The 21,994-nt window shown below is 38.1% G+C and overlaps 1 protein-coding gene across 2 annotated transcripts in view; it reads left to right on the top strand.

The window, feature by feature from the left end:
• Positions 1-6,951: 6,951 nt before the first annotated feature.
• Positions 6,952-21,994, top strand: part of LOC149254448 (protein CYTOSOLIC ABA RECEPTOR KINASE 7-like) — a 39,960-nt gene continuing 24,917 nt past the window's right edge. For both annotated transcript variants that reach the window (XR_016267165.1, XM_089460159.1), the window contains exons 1-2: positions 6,952-7,190; positions 9,287-9,461. Coding sequence is in view for 1 of the 2 variants with exons in the window: in XM_089460159.1 (XP_089316285.1) it covers positions 9,368-9,461 (94 nt within the window). In the remaining variant the exon portion in view is untranslated. The remainder of the gene's footprint in view (positions 7,191-9,286; positions 9,462-21,994) is intronic.

The following is a 21,994-nucleotide window of genomic DNA, read 5'->3' as shown; positions in this document are numbered from 1 at the left end:
TTTTGACAGATTCAAATGTAGACATAAATATACTTACTTATGAGGATGCTTCTTCCACTTGCTTCCTCCTTCAATTTGATGATGATATAGATAATAGAAAACTTCTCCTTGATGAAGATAGTTTTCTTCAAGAGTGATCCTGGGTTCCAAAGAGAGGGAGATCACCTTAGAACTTATTGATGATGATGATAACGTCCTTGGTTATGATGATGAAAACTTCCTTGATGATGATGATGATGATGACAACGTCCTTGATCTTGCTTCTCTTGGATGAGAAAACTTCAAGTTACTTAGATCTCTTCAACTTGAGTAGAGGTAGGGCCTTTGTAGTCCCTTTTCTTTGATGATGACTTGAGTGAGGATCCCAAGACGTCTTCTGGTGTAGACTTCTTCTTTGATCTATGGTTTTGACACTTCCTTGACTTCAAAATGTTTATAGGTTGAGATGATCTTCTAGATTTACTTTGATGCCCTTCCAAAGTTTCCATTCTTGAATGCTTGAGTGTCCCTTTATGAGATGCCCTCCTTGATTTGTCACCTTAGCTCTAATACCATGTCGAGAAATGCAAGGCATTAGGATTGGGTGATTTCTCTTTTAATGATAACTGCCTATGAATGTTGTTTACTTCTTTAGATTAGGTTATTCTCTTTATTTAGATTATTATAGTGATCTTCTTCATCAAACAACTATCAAAGCATAAAAAATAAGGAGACAAGAGACACAAAATGTAGGTGATTAGCCAGGGTTGAAACCTCTCCAACTTGAGAGGAAAACCCAAAACGAAATCTTCTTCTTATAGAACTTCAATTGACGAATACCAAGATCAAGACCCTTAACACAACAACCTCTCCAAGACCATGTCACAAGATCCTTCTTCACTGCTTCTTCTACTTGCCCAAGTCAACACAAGTCAAACTGCCTTCTTGCACTGCTAATCTCGGTTACTCTAAAATTTGGTCCTTTTCCACATATCTGCATTCTGTACCTCTGAAATTCCACATGTGCGAGGTGATGGAGAGAGTTTTGGATGCTTTCCTCCTTCGCTTTACTTGAAGACTTCTCTTGGTGATTTAAGCTAGCAAGGGTGGGGGATTGGAGACCTTCTTGATGACTTCTTCAAGGACTGATTTGATACCACTGCAGAAACCCTATTTTCTGCCACACATGCGAGGAGATTAACCCAAAAAATAGTGCCAAAGATCTTCAATCTTCCTCTCCTCCTTCTCGTTGGTTATGAGGCTGCTCTCCTTATGATTTCATGCTCCTTTCCTTGTCTTGGATGCTTAACTGAATTTTGCCCTATATATAGTGGGTTGTTCATCAAGAATAAGCTGACTTCTCCTTGTGACAAGGCCGACATGCCTTTTTCTAGAATCATCCTTAGGTCGACTTCAAGGATAGTTTGTGACATGGTCTTGGAGGGTTAACACATTTTCTTTTACAATGAAATACATGGCCAAATGGGTTTTCAATCCTTGACATTGACTTTACTAGACTTTATGACTTGATGACCAACCTAATAACTCACAATGGGAGCTTCAACTAAAAATAAATTTCCTTGAGCATGAAACCCATGACTCAAACATTACAAGATAGGTTTATTTTTCTTCTTTACATCAATTACATAAAATCATGATTACACATGTCATTATGAAGATTGAACCTAGTTACATTTTTCAATAAGGGGGGAACCAACAACAAAAGACAAAAATAATAACCTTCTTGAACTACAAGGTTTGAGCTACGAAGAAAATTAAACAAAGCATAGGGTTAATGTAAAACATAAGTATAGCCCCGAGGGTTAGTTGGAAAAGCCAAAGCTGAGATAAAATTGCAATGAATTAGAGCATCATGATGATAAAGAAGTATCCAAGTTGATTGGTTGTTCCTTAGCCTTGCATGGTGGAGGGACCAAAGAGTTGGGTGGAGAACCCATCTCTAATTGAGCTAGCCAACCTTTCACATCAAGCATGAAGACTTAGACTTCGTCTACCCCATGTAAAATATTGGCATGGGATTGTCTTCCATCCACCAAGATTTTTCCAAGCAACAACTTGACATGCCAATATAAATCAACAAAATGTAGATACGGTGTTTGAATCAAGAGTAACATGTCGTTCATGGAGGATTTATTCCTCCATTATTTGAATTTCCTATTGTCTATTTGAGGGACTGTTGGCATGGAAGTTACAAGTTGAGGATTCTACTCAAAGGTGTGTCATGGAACCCCCTAAAGCTCCATGACATCCACTGCCACACCTACAAAGAGCTCTTTGACGCGTCATGTTTGCCGTAGGCAACAATACATCACATGGATCTTCACTGAGGTGAGAGGGGTGCTACATGAGGCGACCATGAAAGGGAGAAGCCATTACAAATTCCTAGTCAGGATGTATCGACATCAAACGTGGGACAATGCCCTCCCTTTTTGATAAAGTTGACAACATAGGGGGGAACTCATTGACAAGAATGAAAGATAACCCACCTAGGCAATTGGGCAAGAGTCCAGGCACATGGTGGGTGAAGACATGAGCTAGAGGAAGCAATAGAGGAGAACGCCAAGGTCGAGCCACTAGCCTAAGACATAGAACATGTTGAAGAATTAATGGATGACACTGATGTGTATAACATACAATTGCCAAGGGACTTTAGCCTCCCACCTTGAGAGGTGAGGATCTTTAAATGCACCTCAAGGGAGAGAGATTGATAGGAAGTGACAGTGGGAAGGCACATTGAGCCCCAACCCCATTTATGTCATGGCATACCAACTTCATTGAAGTAATTTATTATTTAATTTTAAATATAATTTATTATATATTAAAAATTTATAATAATTTATATAATATATATATATATATAATATATATATATGATATATATTAATAAAAAAATTATACATATACATATATATATATATATATAAATTTATAAAATAGTAAAGACCTTTTGGTAAATTCATATAAACAATTAAATTAGTTAATACCTCTAAGTTAATGTGACAATTAGAGAAACAATTAATTAAATCTGAATATTTAAAATCTTATTTTTTCTAACACTTGACTTATTCTAATATTTATATTTAATAAAAATCTAATATTTATATTATATATTTTTATTAAATAGTTAATACTTTTTATAACTAATTATCAACTTAATAATCATTTAAAATTAATTTATTATTTATATATATATTTAAAAACCCCTTAGAAAATTCATATGTCCCTTTGACTTTTAATTTAATAATTATATAACTAACTAGCTATGAAATTAACTTATTTTTATGACCCTAGTCCGTCTAGCTGTCCACTAGTCATATATAGCCGGTCAAGAATTATAGCCGTTGGAAGTTCTGCTAGGACTATTTAACATGCAATACTTGATTTGATTCTTCAACTTGTTTTGACGATGAACCACACTGGTTGGTTCGAAACGCGCCGACAAATGAAATATCATGTGATTTAGGCCGAAAAATCTCTTATAAATAAGAATAATTATATATATATATATATATTTTTTAAAGATATCTATTGAGTATTTCAAGAATATATATATATATATATATATATATTTTTTTTTTTTTTAAAGATAAAATAAACAACATTGGTAAGAAGTGACATTAAGAGGGCACATTGATCCCCAACCCACGTTAGGAAGGCACATTGAGCCCCAACCCCATTTATGTAGCGGCATACAAGCTTCATCGAAGTAATTTATTATTTAATTTTTAATATTATTTATTATATATTAAAAAATTATAATATTTTTTTTTTTAAATTTAAAAATATGGAAATATTATTTATTTTTTCCGGAGAAAAAAACGAACCTTTTATATATAAAATAGATAAAAAGTTACAAGCAGATGCAAAGCATTCAGTTGCAGTGAGGGAAAATGCGGAGCATTCCCTAACTGCCGAGTAAGCAGCCACATGGGCACGAGTGCTTTCGCACCCCACGCAACGTTAGAAGACTAACGTGCACAAAGAATAAGAAAAGAGAAAAGAGGGGAGAGAGAAAGAAAGGGCATCAAGTTTTTCTCCCCTTTTTCTTTTCAACCTTGCGCCACTCTCCTTGAGTGGGCTCGATCGAAGCTATGACTAACTGTGAATCTGTGTTTTGTGGACCTGTTTCTTTGTCTGAGTCTGAAGTATCAGAGAGGTGATGCCGTTTGATGCCTACCATGCTTGGATCCACGCTGGTCATCTCTGCCTGATTTTGCTGAATCTTTGAGTTCTTGTTTGTTGGTGCAGTAAATTTACCGGAAACTGTGGACAAATGTTCCTGATTGATTGCCGTGGGTGTGGCAGCCGCGGCATTCTCCCCATTAGGATCATTTTCCCCAAAAGGATCATCCTGTTGATCATGTGTGGAGTTAAGCTCCCCCTCATCCTCTATTTCTTCTTCTGGATTCACTGTGCATTGCCAGCCTCTTGGTTTATGAACTTGTTTCTTGTTCCTTCTGTTTTCTCTTTTGTTTTGCGGACAATTGTTGTGAAGATGTCCTGTTTGTTGACAGCCTCGACATCTGAAGGCCGTGTTTTCATAATCAAGAGGCTGCTTCCACTGAGAATTGTTATGGATCAGAATTATGTTATCCGGAAGTCCTTGGCTAAGATCAACCTCCACACAGATTCTGGCAAAGGTATGAATGCATCTTTCGATTCTTTCCACATCTTGCTTGATGAATGTACCTATGGCATTTCCTATTGCTGCAAAAACATTAGGAAACCAGAAATGTAATGGAAGGTTGTGGAGCCTGACCCAAACCGGCATTTTGGAAACCACCATTGTGGAAGGGTCAAAACCCGGGAACCAGGGGGTCATGAAGAGACCAGCATTGCCCCAGAACCATGGCCCCTCATGGAGGGCAAAATCTTTTTCCTTTTCCGAGTCGAATTTTACAATAAAAAAACCTTTGGAGCACAAATGGATGTCACAGTTTGTGGTCCATGTGGAGAAGATCCATTGTCTTAAGGCATCTGTTTTTGGCCAAAACCCGTTGAATCTGCATATGACAGCCATTGAAAAAAGATCAGAATGAAATTTTTTTACCTCAGGCAAGTCGATTTGCAGAACAGGATTCTGTGGTCTTTGCTCCACAATGTAGGGACCAGGCAGAACTGGAGCTGTTGTTGGCTTGTTTTTGACTTCCCCCTTCCCTTTGATAGCATCTTTAAAAGAGCCAATGCCTTTTGGGCCTGGGCCAGGGCTTCCTCCTCTTAGCCTTGTGCTTACAATAATAGTTGAGTCTCGACCAATGTCATAGTGCTGGACTGTGAGATTATCCTGCAGGATTTTACCTGCATGTATCAAGCTTAGCAGATATGATGGGATGCCTATATCTGCTTGAATTTCATCCTTTATGTTTTTTATCTCTGTTCCTGTCCAGATTTGCTTGCAGATAGATTTCCCTGACAAAGTTCTGATGAAAATTTGCATTCGATCCTGTTCTGGGTCCTTGAGGGCTGGCTTAGATGATTTTCCCCCTGAAACAATAGCTGTATGGATCACAGATGCGAAAAGGGGGGCAGGATCCTCAAGGCTATTTCTCCTGTATTCAAGAAAAAAATCCACAGGTCCTGTGCGTAACAGGGGACTCCTGTTCTCTGGACATGAATCGCTTTTGGTGGGGGTGACCCATAACCTGGAAGTCTTCTCCACCTGGGGAACTTGCTCACGCATCTGTTTGGATGAGAACAGGGGAGCAGCGTAACACAAGAACCACAAAGCATAGCCCATGCCCCAACCTTGAATACCGGTCTTTCTCTTGAAAAAATGCCGGAGAACACCAGATCGATTTTCCCTCCCCAAAACAAAACTTGAAAACGCATCTAAGTGAGAAAAAACCCCACGAGTATGCTGCAGAAGGAAGAAAACTTCGTATTGTCCCACTGCTAAGAGCAGACACATTCGGGGAAATCTAAAAAATAGACAACGACAAAGGACAAAACGCGGAAGGAAGGTTACCCACGCATCTGCGGCTTCATCGTTCGTCGCCCCCAACAGCAGATGAAAAAGACCTTTCACAATTATTGGCTCGCATCTTTGAGCAGGAGCACAAAAGCCCTTCTCGGATTTTTGACAGGCCGCAAAACAGGGTTCATCCAGACGCTCCCCTCCTTCAGGAGAAAAACTCGAAGCCGAATGCCCTATATCCAAAAATCCTTCCGTCAGGGAGCTCGTTCTGAGGCCGCAACGACAACTGTTCTTAGTTGAGAATTCGAAGCCCAGGAATCCCCGGCCGCCAAAGGCCGAGACAGAGGGAGGAGCCCAGGCGATGGAGCCGAGTTGCCGGGGGAAGGAGTGCGAAACCCTAGCAGGAGCGAGCGCCATTTTTTTTTGTGGAAATATTATTTATTATATATTAAAAAATTATAATATTTTTTTTTTAATTTAAAAATATGAAAATATTCTTTATTTTATATTAAAATTTATAATCTTTTTTAATTTAAGAAATAAGAATATTATTTATTTATTTAAAAAAATCATTTTTAAAAAAAATAGCTATTAAGTATTTCAAAAATATTTTTATTTATTTAAAAAAAATATTTGTTTAAAAGATAAAATCAACGACTTATCCATTGAATATATTTTTTTAATATGTGAAGAGGCATCATCAAATTAAATATAAAATAATATAATATGTATCATTAAATCTGCTATTATTGAACTAAATTAATAAATATATTAGTTATTTTGTCCATCATAAGCATTATTGAACTGAACTAAACTAATTTTTAAAAAATTTCCAAGAAACGCCCTGCGTTGGCAGGATGGTGTCAAAATTGGTCAACACTTAGTGTGTAATTGTGGCAAACTGCGACAGTTAGAGCCACCGCGTAGACTAAATGCCAACCACTTATCGATAAAAATAATTAACCATTTCTAAACTCGATGGCCGGCCATACAAGGCAAATATAATAACAGTCAAATATGGAAATCCTGCACATCGTCGTACTGGCTTGTCGCGGATTCCAAATGAAGCGTTAAACTGAATTGAATTTTGAAAATTCATTCATAATACTCCTAAAACAGCTGCTTGTACCGGCGAAATCTACTCACTCTGTACACGTTTACCCGCTCAGGCCCGTACGTTAAATTCACGTTTGCTTTCCTTCCAATTTTCCGGATCTGCACCGGGCTGGATTTTCTGGATCTGTGCTCGGCTGGTCTCGGACTCGAATTCCCTCTGGTGAGTTCCTTGTTTTTAATTCTGTTTTTTGCTTTTGGTGCTTTTCAATGCAGCTCCCGTTATTTTTTTAGATATCTTTCTCAGTTATATCACGGGTCACATTGTTTTCATTGTCCGGAATCAAATTGGATTCTGATGTCTGATAATTTTCTGCTGGATCAATCTGGAATCCTTCGATTGATGGATTGATCTGCTGTTAACATCGTTAAAGCTGTTTTCTGAGATAAGAGCTCCGAAGATCTGGTCTTGGATTGGTCAGATCACTGGTGCAATTCCCAGTAGGTCATTGTCTGCAGCCACCACGAGGTAGCGTCCATAACGAGTTCAACTCCCTGTTGTTCATTGCCTAAAATGATTAATGGGTAGTCCGCATCACTAGTTCAATACCCAATTTTATTTCTCTATGGCTGTCATTGGTCCAAAATTCATAAGCACTCAGCATGGATGATGCCTAATATGCACCCACTTATATTTGAGCCTCGAGCTTAAAATACAAATAGAAAAGAGAAAATCGGCTCCTAAGTAGTCAACTGTAGAGATGCCCACCTGCATTTAGTTTCGAATTCGGCCACTAGAATGTCTCTGTTTCAATTTGTAGTTTTTCCCAGGTTCCTGTATCTTACGGGGTTTCTTTGAAACTCTCCTGTTTTTTCAATCCTTGCTCTTATAATTTGTTATCATGTGTTGCAGAGACCATGTTGTTTTTCTTCTCTCAGCTATAGAATCCTTTCATGTGGGGTAATTTGGACAGTGCCTCTGGCCACCTGTACTACAATGATAAAAAATCTTAAGTGGCCAAGGCAGACCTCCGAAGCCACAGTCAGAACGCAGGTTCCTGATATATATGGGTTACATTTGAGCCCGGAGCTTTGCTAGTTCAAAACCAACTCCAGAGGTCAAACACCTTTCCTCGTTATCATCCCCTTCTATGATCCTGGCCAGATCTTCAAATATTGTAACTCTCTTGTTGGCTAGCAATGAGTTGATTAAATTTATTTAATTTTATTTTGTCAATTTCTCTTTATATAAGGAAAATCTAGGTTCGGAAAATCTCATGCTTTAGACCTGCTCATCAATGGTAGATAATTTATACTCTAAGTATCATGTGTGAATCTGTGAAAGCATTAGACCTAAGCTGTATTTGTTTGAGACGAGAAACGCGTGTGACACTGGCATACCCAAGAGATCATGTAATCAATCGAGCATAGGTGATACAATGTTCACATTAAGGTGCCTTTTCTGAATAATTTGTAATAATGGCCAGGAAGAAAATAGGCAAAGACCCCAGGAGAATGCCCCTGGTTCTTGGAAGCCGTATCTGTTTCAAGATGAGAAACATGTATGACACTGGCATACCCAAGAGAGTATGTAGTCAACCGAGCATGGGTGATAAAAAATTTACATTAAAATACTTTTTCTCAATAACCTGCCATAATGGTCAGGAAAGAAATTGACAAAGACCCCAAGAGCATGTCCGTGGTTGTTGGAATGTAAAATATTGGTCATGCTTTTCATGCCCATGTAACATCAGGTGGCATAATTGACGTGACTCGACATGATATGCATTAATCATGGTTATTTGGGAAAACCACTTTGAAATCATATTCAAATGGAAGTTATACTGGTTTGACAGCATATGAATCATTAAACCTAGGAAAAAAGTGAATAATGTAAAATAGTTTTCTCAGTCATCTGAAGACATTTTTATTTCGTGGTCTGATATAACATTTGGCTCTGGAGAACTGAAGGTCATCCATTCAGTTATATGGAAAAAAGTGAATAATGTAAAATAGTTTTGTCAGTCATCTGAAGACATTTTTATTTCGTGGTCTGATATAACATTTGGCTCTGGAGAACTGAAGGTCATCCATTCACTTATATGGATGCCCACAAGAACAACCACAATTCATAGATAATACGTACTCATCAAGGAACTCACAATTAATAATTATACAAGGGTCATGATAAAAGTCTTGTTAGTTTTGAGATGAGAAAACTAGTTGCTTGTGTATGTTGACTTTGGAAATTTGAATGGTTAGGAGTCAGGACTCGTTAAAGAAGATTCCTTCTTACTCTTGTTTTTTTTTCTGAGACAGGTGCATTTTCGGGTTTTTCTTGATCATATACTCTGAGAATCTTTTCATAAGATGAGCATGTGAGTAGTCAGCCAATACACAATGTGTCATTTGCTTTGTTGTGCTGGTGCAGAAGAAGAAAGCTTTGTCCCACCTGATAACCATTATCAAAATCAAGGGGCTCATAATGCATATGGTAAGATGATAGTTGCATTGGATATTATTGAGCAATACGTTCATTGCATAGGATGTTTAACAATACATTATCATCAGAATCATATGAAGTCCAGCCTGTTTTTGAACATTGCTAAAAATGTATGTGGGAAAATAGTTGATAATAGGCATGAGAGTAAGTTGAAATCATTAAGTCCTTATGATGGTTATCTTGGCATTTTACTTGCAGATAATTTTACTGTAGTCATAAAGTCACAGAAGGAATTGCTGCTTGCATATAACAAATACATCTATAGTTTTGTATGATTCAAGTAATTTGTATCCACTTTTTGGTACTGCCCTTTAGCATGGATAGCAATGACTGTGAAATGACTTAGAGTCCCAATTGTTGCAGTATGGTCATTTCTCAGTTAAACAGATATGTTCTCATTCTTTAAGCGTGCTTGCTGGTTTTAAGCATGCATCTTTTTTGATATATAGTGGTCTTCCACTTGACACAACTAAAATTTAATTGAAACCTAGAAATTGAGTGTAAGTTTGCCTGCCATTGCTACATATGGTAGGGTTTGTTGCTTTTGTACTGCAGATTGACACATTTACTCCACAACGCTTTTTGTGGTAATCCATATGCAGGCAGCGGGCTTGCTTAAATTTGCACAATTCTGTCAGTAGTTTTTCCATTTTTAATTAAATTTGGTCTCGGATATGCTTAGTATTGATTGTTAATGTTATTACTTTAAATTCATAAATGTCCATTGTCACCCCATTTCTGTTGCATGCTTGCATATGAACCTTTCCTTTGTTTTGCACATCCTTCTACAGTCTTTGAAATATTTGTTTTATTGCTTTTTTTCTCTCATAGTTGCTGTCATGTGAGTATGTTGAAAATTTCAGTGAGACTGATGGCCTACAGCTCCAGTGACAAGGCATGCTGTAGATAAGCTCCAGGGCATCATCGGAGCCAATTTTCATGTGGTTACTTTGTGAGTACATAGATTGGTGACGTTTTGTAAGGGGCACTTGTCGATAGGTCTTGCTTCTTCTTTTCTCAGCGAGCTGTTACTGGGGATAGATTCAATGTTTAACATACGTCTTTTCACACTGCACTCTTAATAATCAAAATGCTTTTGGTATTTTAGGACTTGTTACACCTCATATTATATGGGGTTTCACATTTTGATTTCCATCACATTGATGAATATCTGCAGCTGGTATCTTGGAGGATTGGACTGACTCGGGGGTTACATTTTCATCGAGCCCTTTCTGTTCACTGGATTGGATGATTTGATGGAGGTCTTTGGAATGGGGGAGTCTTACTTCTCCTTGGTTGGGTGGTTGTGTTTGATGGTCTGGTGGTCTTCTCACATCTGCTTGCCTAGCAGATCACCCCTTGGTTACATATTTGCTGGTATCTTGGAGCATGCTACCTCATTATTGTGTGGATTTGGGTGTGCTACATCTTGTTATGGATGATGGGTCTAGCTGACCAAGGGGTCAGTCCCTTTCCTTTCTTGGAAGTTATATCCTCAAGGAAATCACAAATGCTTATCCAATCCTCCGTCATTCTCTCTTCATCACCCGAAGAGAAGAATGCACATGTGATGTTCTCCATCACTCCCTCTCAACTAGAGAGGACATCCTTACTCTTCTTTAAACTTGAGAATAGATCCCTGCTCCTATTTAAAGAGACTCCTTTTGCTCCTTCTCAAAACCAAAGGAGATTCCAGACTTCCTTTCTATCTGAGAAGTCAACACCATAAGCTTTACAACTTGTCTTCGTCAGAGTATCAGTTACTAGTTTACATGGCTCCCTCTTTTCCTTTGCATCTCTTGCATTGAGCCTGCTTCTTTTCGAGATATCATGGAACCATCTCCACTCTTTGTTCTTGTGACAGGTACTAGGTCATCTTTCTTGCTCATCACTTTCCATCTTTGACATGAAGGCATTGTATTGAGTCTTCCCAAAATTCTTGATCATGGTTTTCTTTATGAAAGTGATCTTTTTGACCTTCAGGTTATCTTCTCGTACAACTACCTCTTTAATTCCAAGATGTACTCATCTCGACTTCATAGTTGCTAGGTATCAGATATTGAGTTTCCCTCTATACTTTTCATCCATATAGTTGACCTTGCCTCAACTGTCATAATGTATTCCTGCAACATTCTACTAGGTAGCAAAATAATATGTTAACTAGATAACCAAACCAAAATGAAATAGACTTACCTCATCATGGTGACCTTCTTGTTCCATCAACATCCTCATCGACCATCTCCACTTGAATTTTCCTTCTTGCATCAGAGTGCCCAAGGATCGAACTTGATTACCAAGTTACAACTTTTTTTTTAGAGATTATACTAGATGTTAATCAATATCAAATACATATTCTAGAGAAAGTCCTAATCTTTTATACATCCTTAAGTAAGTTCTATTCTTTTCTAGCATCATAAATACTTGAGCATATATTTTTCTAACCAACTTTATTTCACAAGATTCTCATACACATGAATCTTATCCAAAGTTTTCATTACAACATGCATTCCCATGCTTTCATCCAATCATCTAACTATCCATATATTTCAGAGAAAGTTTATATCTCGACCCATTGCAATCCTTCATCCCTTTTTACTAGCATGTTTTCACATTACATAGAATATATACTATTCCTATCATGAATCATGATGCTTTTCCCAAGGACTTTCCAAGATGATGGTCCTTCTCGGATCATAATGATCCATTTAAGCAAGGCGAAAACCTTAACATAATGCTAGATAATATCTAGATGAACATTCTATCCTAGATGTTCTCTACTAAGCAACTTGAATTTCAAACATGCTATCATCATCAATGTTGCACTAATCGTTATTGGGATAATTTCAACGCGGGGAAAAAATCGGTAATAATCGGGAAAAAATCGTAACATACAAAAATATTCATTTTTTTCAAATTTTTTGATATCTAAACCATCTACAACATAAAATAAATACATTGACACATAAATATGATAAAATAACTAATATATAAGATTTTTAATATCATTTCTAGTGCTACATCACACATAACAGTGAATCATGTCCTGAATAGTAAGTCTTGACTCCTGAGTCCCAACTTAGCCTCAAAATATCAACAAAAAATATAATAATGTATTTCATATCATGAGTCATAATGTCATATACAATGAAATGAACCAAATAACTAAAGTCTAATACTACTGATTTCCTTTGCCCCTCTAGATGTAGATGTCGGTGGAGTTGGCAGTAGACTCTGTTGTGCTCTAGAAGTTGAAGAACTAGGAACTACAGGAGGTAGACCACGTCCTCTATTGGTGTCAGGGGTAGCTTGGGTCACCTCTTCCTTTTTCCAAAAAATCGCGATTTTTATGAAAAAATTGGCTATAAAAAAAAAACTCGATTATATCGCCCGATTTTATCTTTTTTTTTGATAAAATCGCAAAAAAACGATTTTATCGCGATTTTTTGGCAATTAGTGCAACATTGATCATCATATACTTCTATCCCATGATGCTTATGCAAAACATATAATTTAAAAGAGAATATTCACAAAGAACCAAGAAGATAGTGAACCTTCTTTTAGTAGTAAAGATCCTTCACTTCTTCCTTCTTTGCTTTCTTCTCAAGTTCTCCCACTGCTTCGGCTACATGAGCTTCACTCTTATCCTTTCTCTTATTGTTCTGTTGATTTGGATAGTCCCTCTTGTAATGTCCAAACTCGTGGCACTTGAAGCATTGAATCTTGGACATATCTTTCTTCTTGGACTTGCCAAACTTTCCCTTCTTCATCTTCTTGACTCGGGCTAGAAAGGCTTGAGATTGCTCATCAGATCTAATGTCATCCTTGACCTTGATTCTTGACTCTTCTAGAATGCATTATGCCCACAACTCATCAAAGGGAGTTGAATCTTTCTTGGAGTAGATACTTGTTGCGAAGTTGCTCCATTCCGGTGGCAATGCATTTAGAACACATATGGTTACTTATGAATCAGTAATCGGTTCCCCAAGTCCTTGCAAATGGTCTCTTAACTGAGAGACTCTCATGAGGAAGGATGCCATATCCTCATCCTTCGATTTCTTCATTCTATATAACTTGTTTTGCAAAGACATCTTTTGACCTGTTGTACTTACAAAGTACAAATTCACTAGCTTGTCATACATTGCTTTGGAAGTCTTCAAATTTGCCACAAAAGGAACAAGAGAATCCTTGATTGATTCAATTATGATCCTTTGTGCCCTTACTTCCCCTTTCTTGTACTTTGCTAGTTCTTGTGTCTTTTCTTTTCTAGGTTCAGTAATTTGCCCAGTGACATATTCCATCACTTCTTGTTCTGTCAATATCAAGTCAATCCTCTTCTTCCATGCTAGATAATTTGATGCCCCAATGAGCTTATTGCTCTCCTTGCAGAAAGAACTTACATGAATTGAAGATTCAACCATTATGTAATAGTATGATACTTGAATACCAAGATTTTTCTTTTGAAGATGTCCCTAACCTACTTGATGCCTTCAAGATTCTCAAAGGGAGTTTCTTGAAAGATGTTCCCTAGGATACTTCCACCAACATCTTCTGAGATTGAGGCCTTCCAAGTAGACTTCCTCTTGCGAGATCAACACCCTTCTTGCGAGATTGATGTAGTCCTTGATCTTCTTCAATGTAGAAACCTTAGATCAGAAGTCTTATATCAATGAGTCTTCAACTAAATTCTTTCAAGAGATAATTGAAAGAATCCTTTCCCTTGACAAGTGAATCCTCCTTGTGTCCTTCCAATTGCCTTCCTTTCTCACCTTAGCTCTGATAGCATGTTGGAAAATGTAAAATGGAAACTTATTATACTTATTTTCTTTAACCTTGATACTTGCTTGTGAATCTTAGTTATCTTCTTTATGTTCTTCAGTTAGATCTTTTCATTAAACACTATCAAGAAACAACAACAACAAAAGAAGACACAGATATAGGCTCTCACCCAGAAAAACCCCTCCAAGGTGAAAACCTAGAAATTCTTCTCTTCTTAGAATCTGCTTCAAATGAGATACAAAGACCAAATCCCTAGACCAAGTCCTTCTCCCAGTACCAAGTCAGCCTTGTCTCAAGTCCTTTATTGAATTTGCACAAAACTGCTTCACACTGCAACTTTGATCTGCCAGCTACAATAATGCTACTCGACCTGCAACTTCGACCTTGCAACTCCCGAAGAAACCCTAATACAACCTCATTTTGGGACCTTCCAAGAGCAAGACAACTCTTCCTAAGGTCAACGAGGTTTTGATAGAGTTTCCTTTTTCCCAGCTACAAGTTTCTGCACTTCGTCTCACTGCAACTTGACCTTGTAATTTCGGCCTCTTCTTGCAACCCACAAATCCTATATTTTCGCACGTGTGAGAGAGATAGAGCCCAAAAACGAAGAAAATTTGCCTTCCTTCCTATTTGTGACCTTCGCTCTCGGTCTTGCAGCTACCTAGCTATAGATCAAACTCTTTCTTGAAGATCGAACTTGTTAGTGTGTGTGTCTCCAAATGAGGTCGAATTGCTCCTTTATATAGCCTTCTCAAGGGGTCGATTTCCCTCCTTTAGGCCGACTTGATGATCCTAAGGCCGACTTGTACTCTTGGAGACTGAAAATTAATTCTTTTTACAATTACAAATTGCGCGAAAGGGTCTTATGAACATGCTGTTGACTCTTTTGATTCATGACAATAAATCCTAAGACCTAACAAACCCTACAAGCATGAAGAACATGCTTTTACCTAAAAGACCATCAATAATGAGCATGAAATCCATGCTTTAATAATAATAATTTCCTTTTCTTTTTCTTGTTTGTTACATAGGATACATATTGAAATGAGTACAACAATTATGAAGACCAAAACTTGTTACATTTCTCAACAGAGACTTCCTTTGTAAAGAGGAGCTTATCCATTGTAATGGTTGTTAGGTCTTTGGGGATTGAGGAACTCTCTTGTTGAAATTCATTTGTACATCACATGCTTGGAGATTGGACATGTAATTTCTTGTTTACATGAATATTTCATGTGCGTAATTTATTTTTCATGTGCTGATTTTAATTGCAGGAAACCTTGGTTTGTTGTGATGAAGGCCTTGTGGTGAACCATGTTTCATTTGGACATTGTAATGTGAAGACATAATCCCTCTTATGGTTGTTGTTGTCATGTTAAGCCTACACCTAATAAACCCAATTGCTGGTAGCATGATATCGCATCACCTTCATGCCAACATTCAAATGGTACCCTTAGCTTTTCAAGGACAATTTTCTGCAATAGATTTCAGCAAGCTAAGGCTGATTTTTGCATGCATGGCAGCCCTATTGCTTTATATTTTCATGCACACGCCCTATTTGATCTATGCTTCCTTGACTCTATTAGCCCATGGTGTGATTAGGCGCTTGGATTTGGGGTTTTCTTTCATCTTTTTGTTCTAACTTCTCACACCCATTCGTTTTCTCATTTCATATGCTACAACAACATTGTTTTGTTAAGGTTCACGCTTCAAAATCACCTTGTGCCTCCACTTTATAGCCTTAGTAGTCCAACCTTTTAGGGAAGCTACCCTTGAGTTGGAGAGCCAACCGACAATGCGAGGAAAGAGTTATCATGGCGACAGCGGGTTGCCTTTGTGAAGTTTATATTTATTTTTTTGAAATCTAGAGAAATTGGTAGTTGGCCAAGGTTACTTGGGTGAGGCCTAGTTTCAAATCTGGCTGGCTGCCATATAATCCGTAGGTTAGTGCCAATAGTGCAAAAGCTAGCTCCTCGTAGTAAACTTATGACTTAGTAAGGGCCAAGACATCTGATGGAACATTTGCTAGGGGGTCCCGCTCTTGGATAGCCTTCTTGAGTTGCACCATGCTAGCCCCTTGATGCTTACAACTTTACATCACTTTGGGTGCTAGATTTTGTTCTAACAGGGCTAAAATTTGAATCAGGGAAGGTGAACTGATAGGGTTAGTATGTGACTGATTTTGTAAGCATATATGTTTTGACTACCTGGTCAATGGCTCTATCATCAGCTTGAGGGCTTTTCCCTTTTGACGCAGGCTCTGTATGTTTCTCCACCTGGGCATATGTTTTTTTGGAGTGATTATCTACAGGTTCCATCTCTCGGATCCCAGTGTATGATGCAGGGTATTTCATGGTTCAAAGTTTTTTTTATAGTTGTTTTATTGGCTGTTTTGTTATTTTGTCATTGTTTTGATCTGTTTTTATGTTCCTATATGGTTGCTTTCAGCCATGTTTTCACAGTCCTTTGAGGCAATTTGAGGCCAATGTCGCTTCACAGAACTTTGTAAATGTAACTATCTTTCGTTATCAATGAAAGAGGTTGTTTTTTTCTTTTGAAAAAAAAGGCATGGGTGTCCATCTGTAGATCCATTTTGAGACTTTCAAGATGGCAGATGTTAATGCTTTCATGACATTCACATTAAACACTTTTTTCCTTAATGATTTTTTATTCTGTTTGCATTGAGATACTTGTTCTAGTTATTGGTCTTTTCGCTTTTTTTTTTTCAGTTTTTCTCATCTCATGGTTTAATTGCATGTCAGATTGTTACAAATGACACAGGACTCATGGACTAATTATTATCATTAAATTTTAATCTTACCATTATTCCAGGGTTTCACTCATAGGGGATTAAATTTTAATCTTACCATTATTCCAGGGTTTCACTCATAGGGGATGTGTCCCTGGGGTCTAGGACCTGTTCCTTGTATCTCCAACTTTCCATGTAAGGGAGCCTGCCTTGGAAATGTCCTAGAGATGGGAGACCTTTAGGTATCCCCTGTAGGGCCCAATGATCCCTGACTGCCCCCCCGCCAACAAAAAGAAAAAGAGAAGAAAAAAAATCTGTTGCCCTTCTTCACAGGTTGCCTTACAGCTCGAAAAAACTTCGGATCCTCATGATAAAGCATTTCACCCGACATCAAAAGATTAACGACCTCACTCACTTCAAAAGCCCAACATTTTCATTTTGCAAGGGAGGAGAAGCATTTTCCTAAGTTACCAGGCTCCGGATACAGATACAGATCCGGATTCACTAGTTTTTTGAAAATCCAGGATCCAAATACGGCAAGGATACTGCAAGTACAATTGAAAAAATATAATAATATTTTTGAAATTAAAAAAAACACATTTAGAGTTCAAAATTCAAATATAATTGTAAATCACAACATTTAGAACTGAAACCATTTAGCCCTGTCTGTCACTGTGCTCAAACCGTTGCTCAAACAGTGCCTGTCAGTGCTCACGAGTCAAACCGAACAAGCTTTCCAAGCTTGACCTGACAAAAGAAAAAAAGAAAGATTCTGATCACCCGTCAAAGGCATCAATCCGACTGGCTCCTTTTATTTGTTTGTTACCTGGCTTCAGTGCTGATCTTCCATGCTTGAAGTTGAGCCTTTTTATTACTTATTATATAAAATTAACAAATTAAAATTCTCCCCTTTTTCATCAAAATTTAAATTAAATCAAATACAAAATTTATAAAAGAATACAATACTTAATACTCCATGGAAAACCTTGAAAAATTATTTTTACCATCAATTATATAAGGATGCCGACTGTTTCATATTACGTATCAAAATTATATAATATGTAAAAAGGAGGTCTTTCAAAATCATTTTTGTTTCGATCACCACATATACATACATAAATGCTGTGAACACTTCACTTTGTTGATGTGAAAAGAGATTTTATTTCAAAATGATTTTTTGTCTCACCAGCACGTAACAAAAGTTGTTAAAACATATGGCTTCTCATTTTAAAATGATTGCGTTTCGTTAATTATTAATATATAAACAAAAATTGTCAAAACACTTTGCTAGAATGAGCCTTTCTATTACTTATATAAGGATTAGCGGCCAAGTGTCAGTGCTCAAGAGTGAAACTGCTGCGGCCAAGTTACAGTCACCGTTGCGGCCAAGTTACAAACCGCCGGTGCCTCCTCCGCTGCATCTTCACTGCTGCTTCATTGCTTCGCTGTTGTGGCCGACCAAGACAAAGCATAAAGACAAGACAGAAATCAAGACAAGACAAAACCTAAATTGTAAAAACCGGTTTTTAATTTTTGAAATCTGTTGATTTTTTTTGAAGGATCTGGCTCTGTCATCGGGATCTGTTTCTGGGCGTCGGGACATGTTTACGATTTTCATGGATCCTCCACTCAGGTGTATTTTTTCCGGTTCTAGCTGAATCCGGATCCGGATTGGATACATGGATCCATGGATCCTGAACCCTCGACCAGCGGATCCGGTAACTTAGGTAGTTTCAAATAATATTTATTATTAATTCATTAAGAAAGGGGGTGGCATTGGGATGATTTATGTGGACATGAATCAAAAAGCTTATTTTTAAATTTTGTTTATAACTTAGCACAAGACTGTGGCATATTTAAGACGGCAGCTATTCAAATATATCTTGAAAAATCAGGGTATAGGATTGAAATAGTAAGTGTTCTGCTTTTATATTCCACTGAAAATGGGATTTTGGACATGCAGCCGACTAGTTGAAGGATCTCATTGTTTGATCACTACATCAAATAAGTCAATTGCAAGGTCTATGCCATAATCATTAGTTGAAAAAGATGGAAGATGACATCTGGAATAATTTGTAAACTTTCTGTAAGAGATGCACGGCATTTGTCTTAAGATTGCCCAGAGATCAGACTGGCTTGCATTAAAAATAAGTCTTTAATTCCAGGCATTTTTGGTGTGTTTATTTTTGTTGTTTTCTCAGTGGCATTGTGTTAATTTTAGGTAACAATGGTATGTTCTATGCTTAAGAACAATTTACTTCAATTTTTCTTATTAGCCCAATATCAGTTTCCAGAGTAACAATCACATAAACATTGATAGTAAATGTGGATAGAACATAAACAATAACCAGATGACAATCCAAGACAAGAGGACACAATATTTGGCGGATCCCAGGGGAAAACCCCAATGTGGGGAAAACCCTTTGATCAATTCTTCTTATTATTCTTTAAAAGTTCAGCAGAGAGAGAGAGTACAATATACAAAATTCACTTACCCAAACACAGTCAAATCTGTCCAGTCAAACTGCAGTCAACATGATACCCTAACCAGAAAGTAAACGCTGATCAAATCAACAGAATTACTCCTCCAAATCAGCTCGGTCAAACCCAGTCCATTCAGCCTCCAACAACAGCCTAAATCAGCCCAAAATAGTCTTGAAGAAATCAGTCAAACTTGGTCAATGCACAGTCAAACCTGCGGTCAATGCTGGTCAAACTGCCCAGAAATCCTTGAAATCTGTGCCAAAGAATGCAGCTTGCCCAAACAGAAATTCTCCCAAGAAAATGCAGTCAAACAAGGTCAAATACTGCCCGGTCAACGCTAGTCAAACTTGTTGCATCTTGGTCAACACAGGAAAACAGAAAACGCAGTCAACGCTTTGCACGTGTGGAGGAGAAGAAGGCTGTCTTGAAATTTGTACGATCCAATCAGATGAGGAGAGAGAGATCCGTGTGATGATGAATGTCTAAATGAGGTAGATGCTCTTTCTATTTATATGCAATGTTGAGGGTGAAGAGACATGACTTTTGGGCGTCTTAGCCTACATTAGATTGCTGGCCAACCTTGACAATTTGTCCCAGAATGAGATGATCTTTAGATCAATCCTACACCTCTCGGAAAGAGGAATCCGACAAATATATCATCTCCATCATATGAGTTGTCCAAGGTGGAGTTTGGCCCTAGTTGCCAATTTTAACACTCCCTCTCAACTAGGGAGAAATCCACCTGCTAAATCATCTGACAATCTATACCATCTCTAACATCCCTGCTCTGCTCTGCTTTGCTGAACCATGAAGAAATAATGAAGAAGAATTGATCGAGAGTGTATCATACCACTCTCCACTGACCGGAAGTCAGTCTCCATTGATCCCAGATCAATATCAAACATCCTAGCATAGGGAGTACGGTAGTACATGATGCATCCATTGGTAGTACTATGGTTCCTATCCTCATTTCCCAACTCATTGGCCAGATGAAAGGTATTTCCCATGAGTCCCAAACTGCATGGGTAGGATGTATCGACAGGAGAAGGTGAACCACTCATCCTGCTCATATGCCTAGGAGAAGGTGAGCCACACATCCAATGCATATATCAACCATTATGGGGTATCACAGGGGAAGGTGAACCGCTCACCTTGTACAAAACGCACCACTAGGGGAAGGTGAACCACTCACCCTATGGTCGTTCATCACTCCAAGAAGTACCCCAAGCCCCTCGGAGCTCCCAGAGCTCAATATCCAACTCAAATAGAACCATCATAAGAGGGTCTCTCCACGAACCCAAGTCGTTCATGAAAAGTTAAGAATTTGACCTTCCCCAGGGTCTTCGTAAGAATATCTGCGACCTGATCATCAGTTCCAATGTGATGGAGCCTTATTGCTCCTCGGTGTACCATATCCTGGATAAAGTGGTACTTGATATCAATATGCTTGGAGCGGTCAAGAAACACAGGATTCTCAGAAAGATGAATCCCACTTTGGTTGTCGCAGAAGATCACGATGGTATCCAACGCATGTCCAAACAACTCACTAAAGAGCTTCCTCAACCAAACAATTTCACAAGAGGCCATACTAGCAACATTATATTCGGCCTCGGCGGTGCTCAAAACAATCGATTTCTGCTTCCTGCTCATCCAGGATATTGAAGCAAAACCTAGTGAGAAGCAACATCTTGATGTGCTCTTATGATCCACCACATTGCTGGCCTAGTCAACATCAAAATAATCATGGAGCCTCACATTCTCGACAGTGTATCTTAGTCCATAGGTGATTGTGCCTCGAAGATATCTCAAAAGATTCTTGGAAGCAATCCAATGTATGTGATGAGGCTCGACCATAAATTGACTCAACATATTCACTGCAAAGCATATGTCTGGATGAGAGTTCACCAAGAATATGAGGGCCCCCACAAGTTGACGATACTCAGAAGGATTTCCCAAATCGGGCCCAACAACACTTCCACATAACTTTTTGAAGTTAAGTTCCATTAGAGTAGTCACGGACTTGCAATCCACCATCCCAAATCTTTCAAGTAGCTTCACAATGTATTTTCCTTGAGAAAGGAAAATCTCACCTGGGTTTTACCAGACCTCCAATCCAAGGAAAAAATGCATCAGTCCTAGGTCTTTCATTTCGAACTCGGAAGCCAACTCCCTCTTGCATTGATGAATGAGAGGGTTTGCACCTGTCAAAAAGATATCGTCCACATAAAGTACCAAGATGAGAGGTCTATCATTCTCAACCTTAAAGTAAAGGTTCATATCAACTTCACTTCTTGCAAATCCTAGCCTCATCAGATAGCTATCGATCCTCTCATACCAAGCCCAGGGAGCTTGCTTCAACCCCTAGACGACTTTTTTCAACCAGCATACGTGTCGTACGATCTTGAACTTCGAACCCCTCGGGTTGTTCAACATAGACTTCCTCCTTAAGTGAACCATGCAAGAAGGCAGTTTTGACATCCATCTGGTGTAGGTTCCATCCTTGCGAGGCTACAAG

Source organism: Pinus tabuliformis, chromosome 7, assembly GCF_031772625.1.
Source record: "Pinus tabuliformis cultivar Carrire ecotype Pingquan chromosome 7, CPIR1, whole genome shotgun sequence".
Lineage (NCBI taxonomy): Eukaryota > Viridiplantae > Streptophyta > Pinopsida > Pinales > Pinaceae > Pinus > Pinus tabuliformis.
This window is presented reverse-complemented; position numbering and strand designations above follow the sequence as displayed.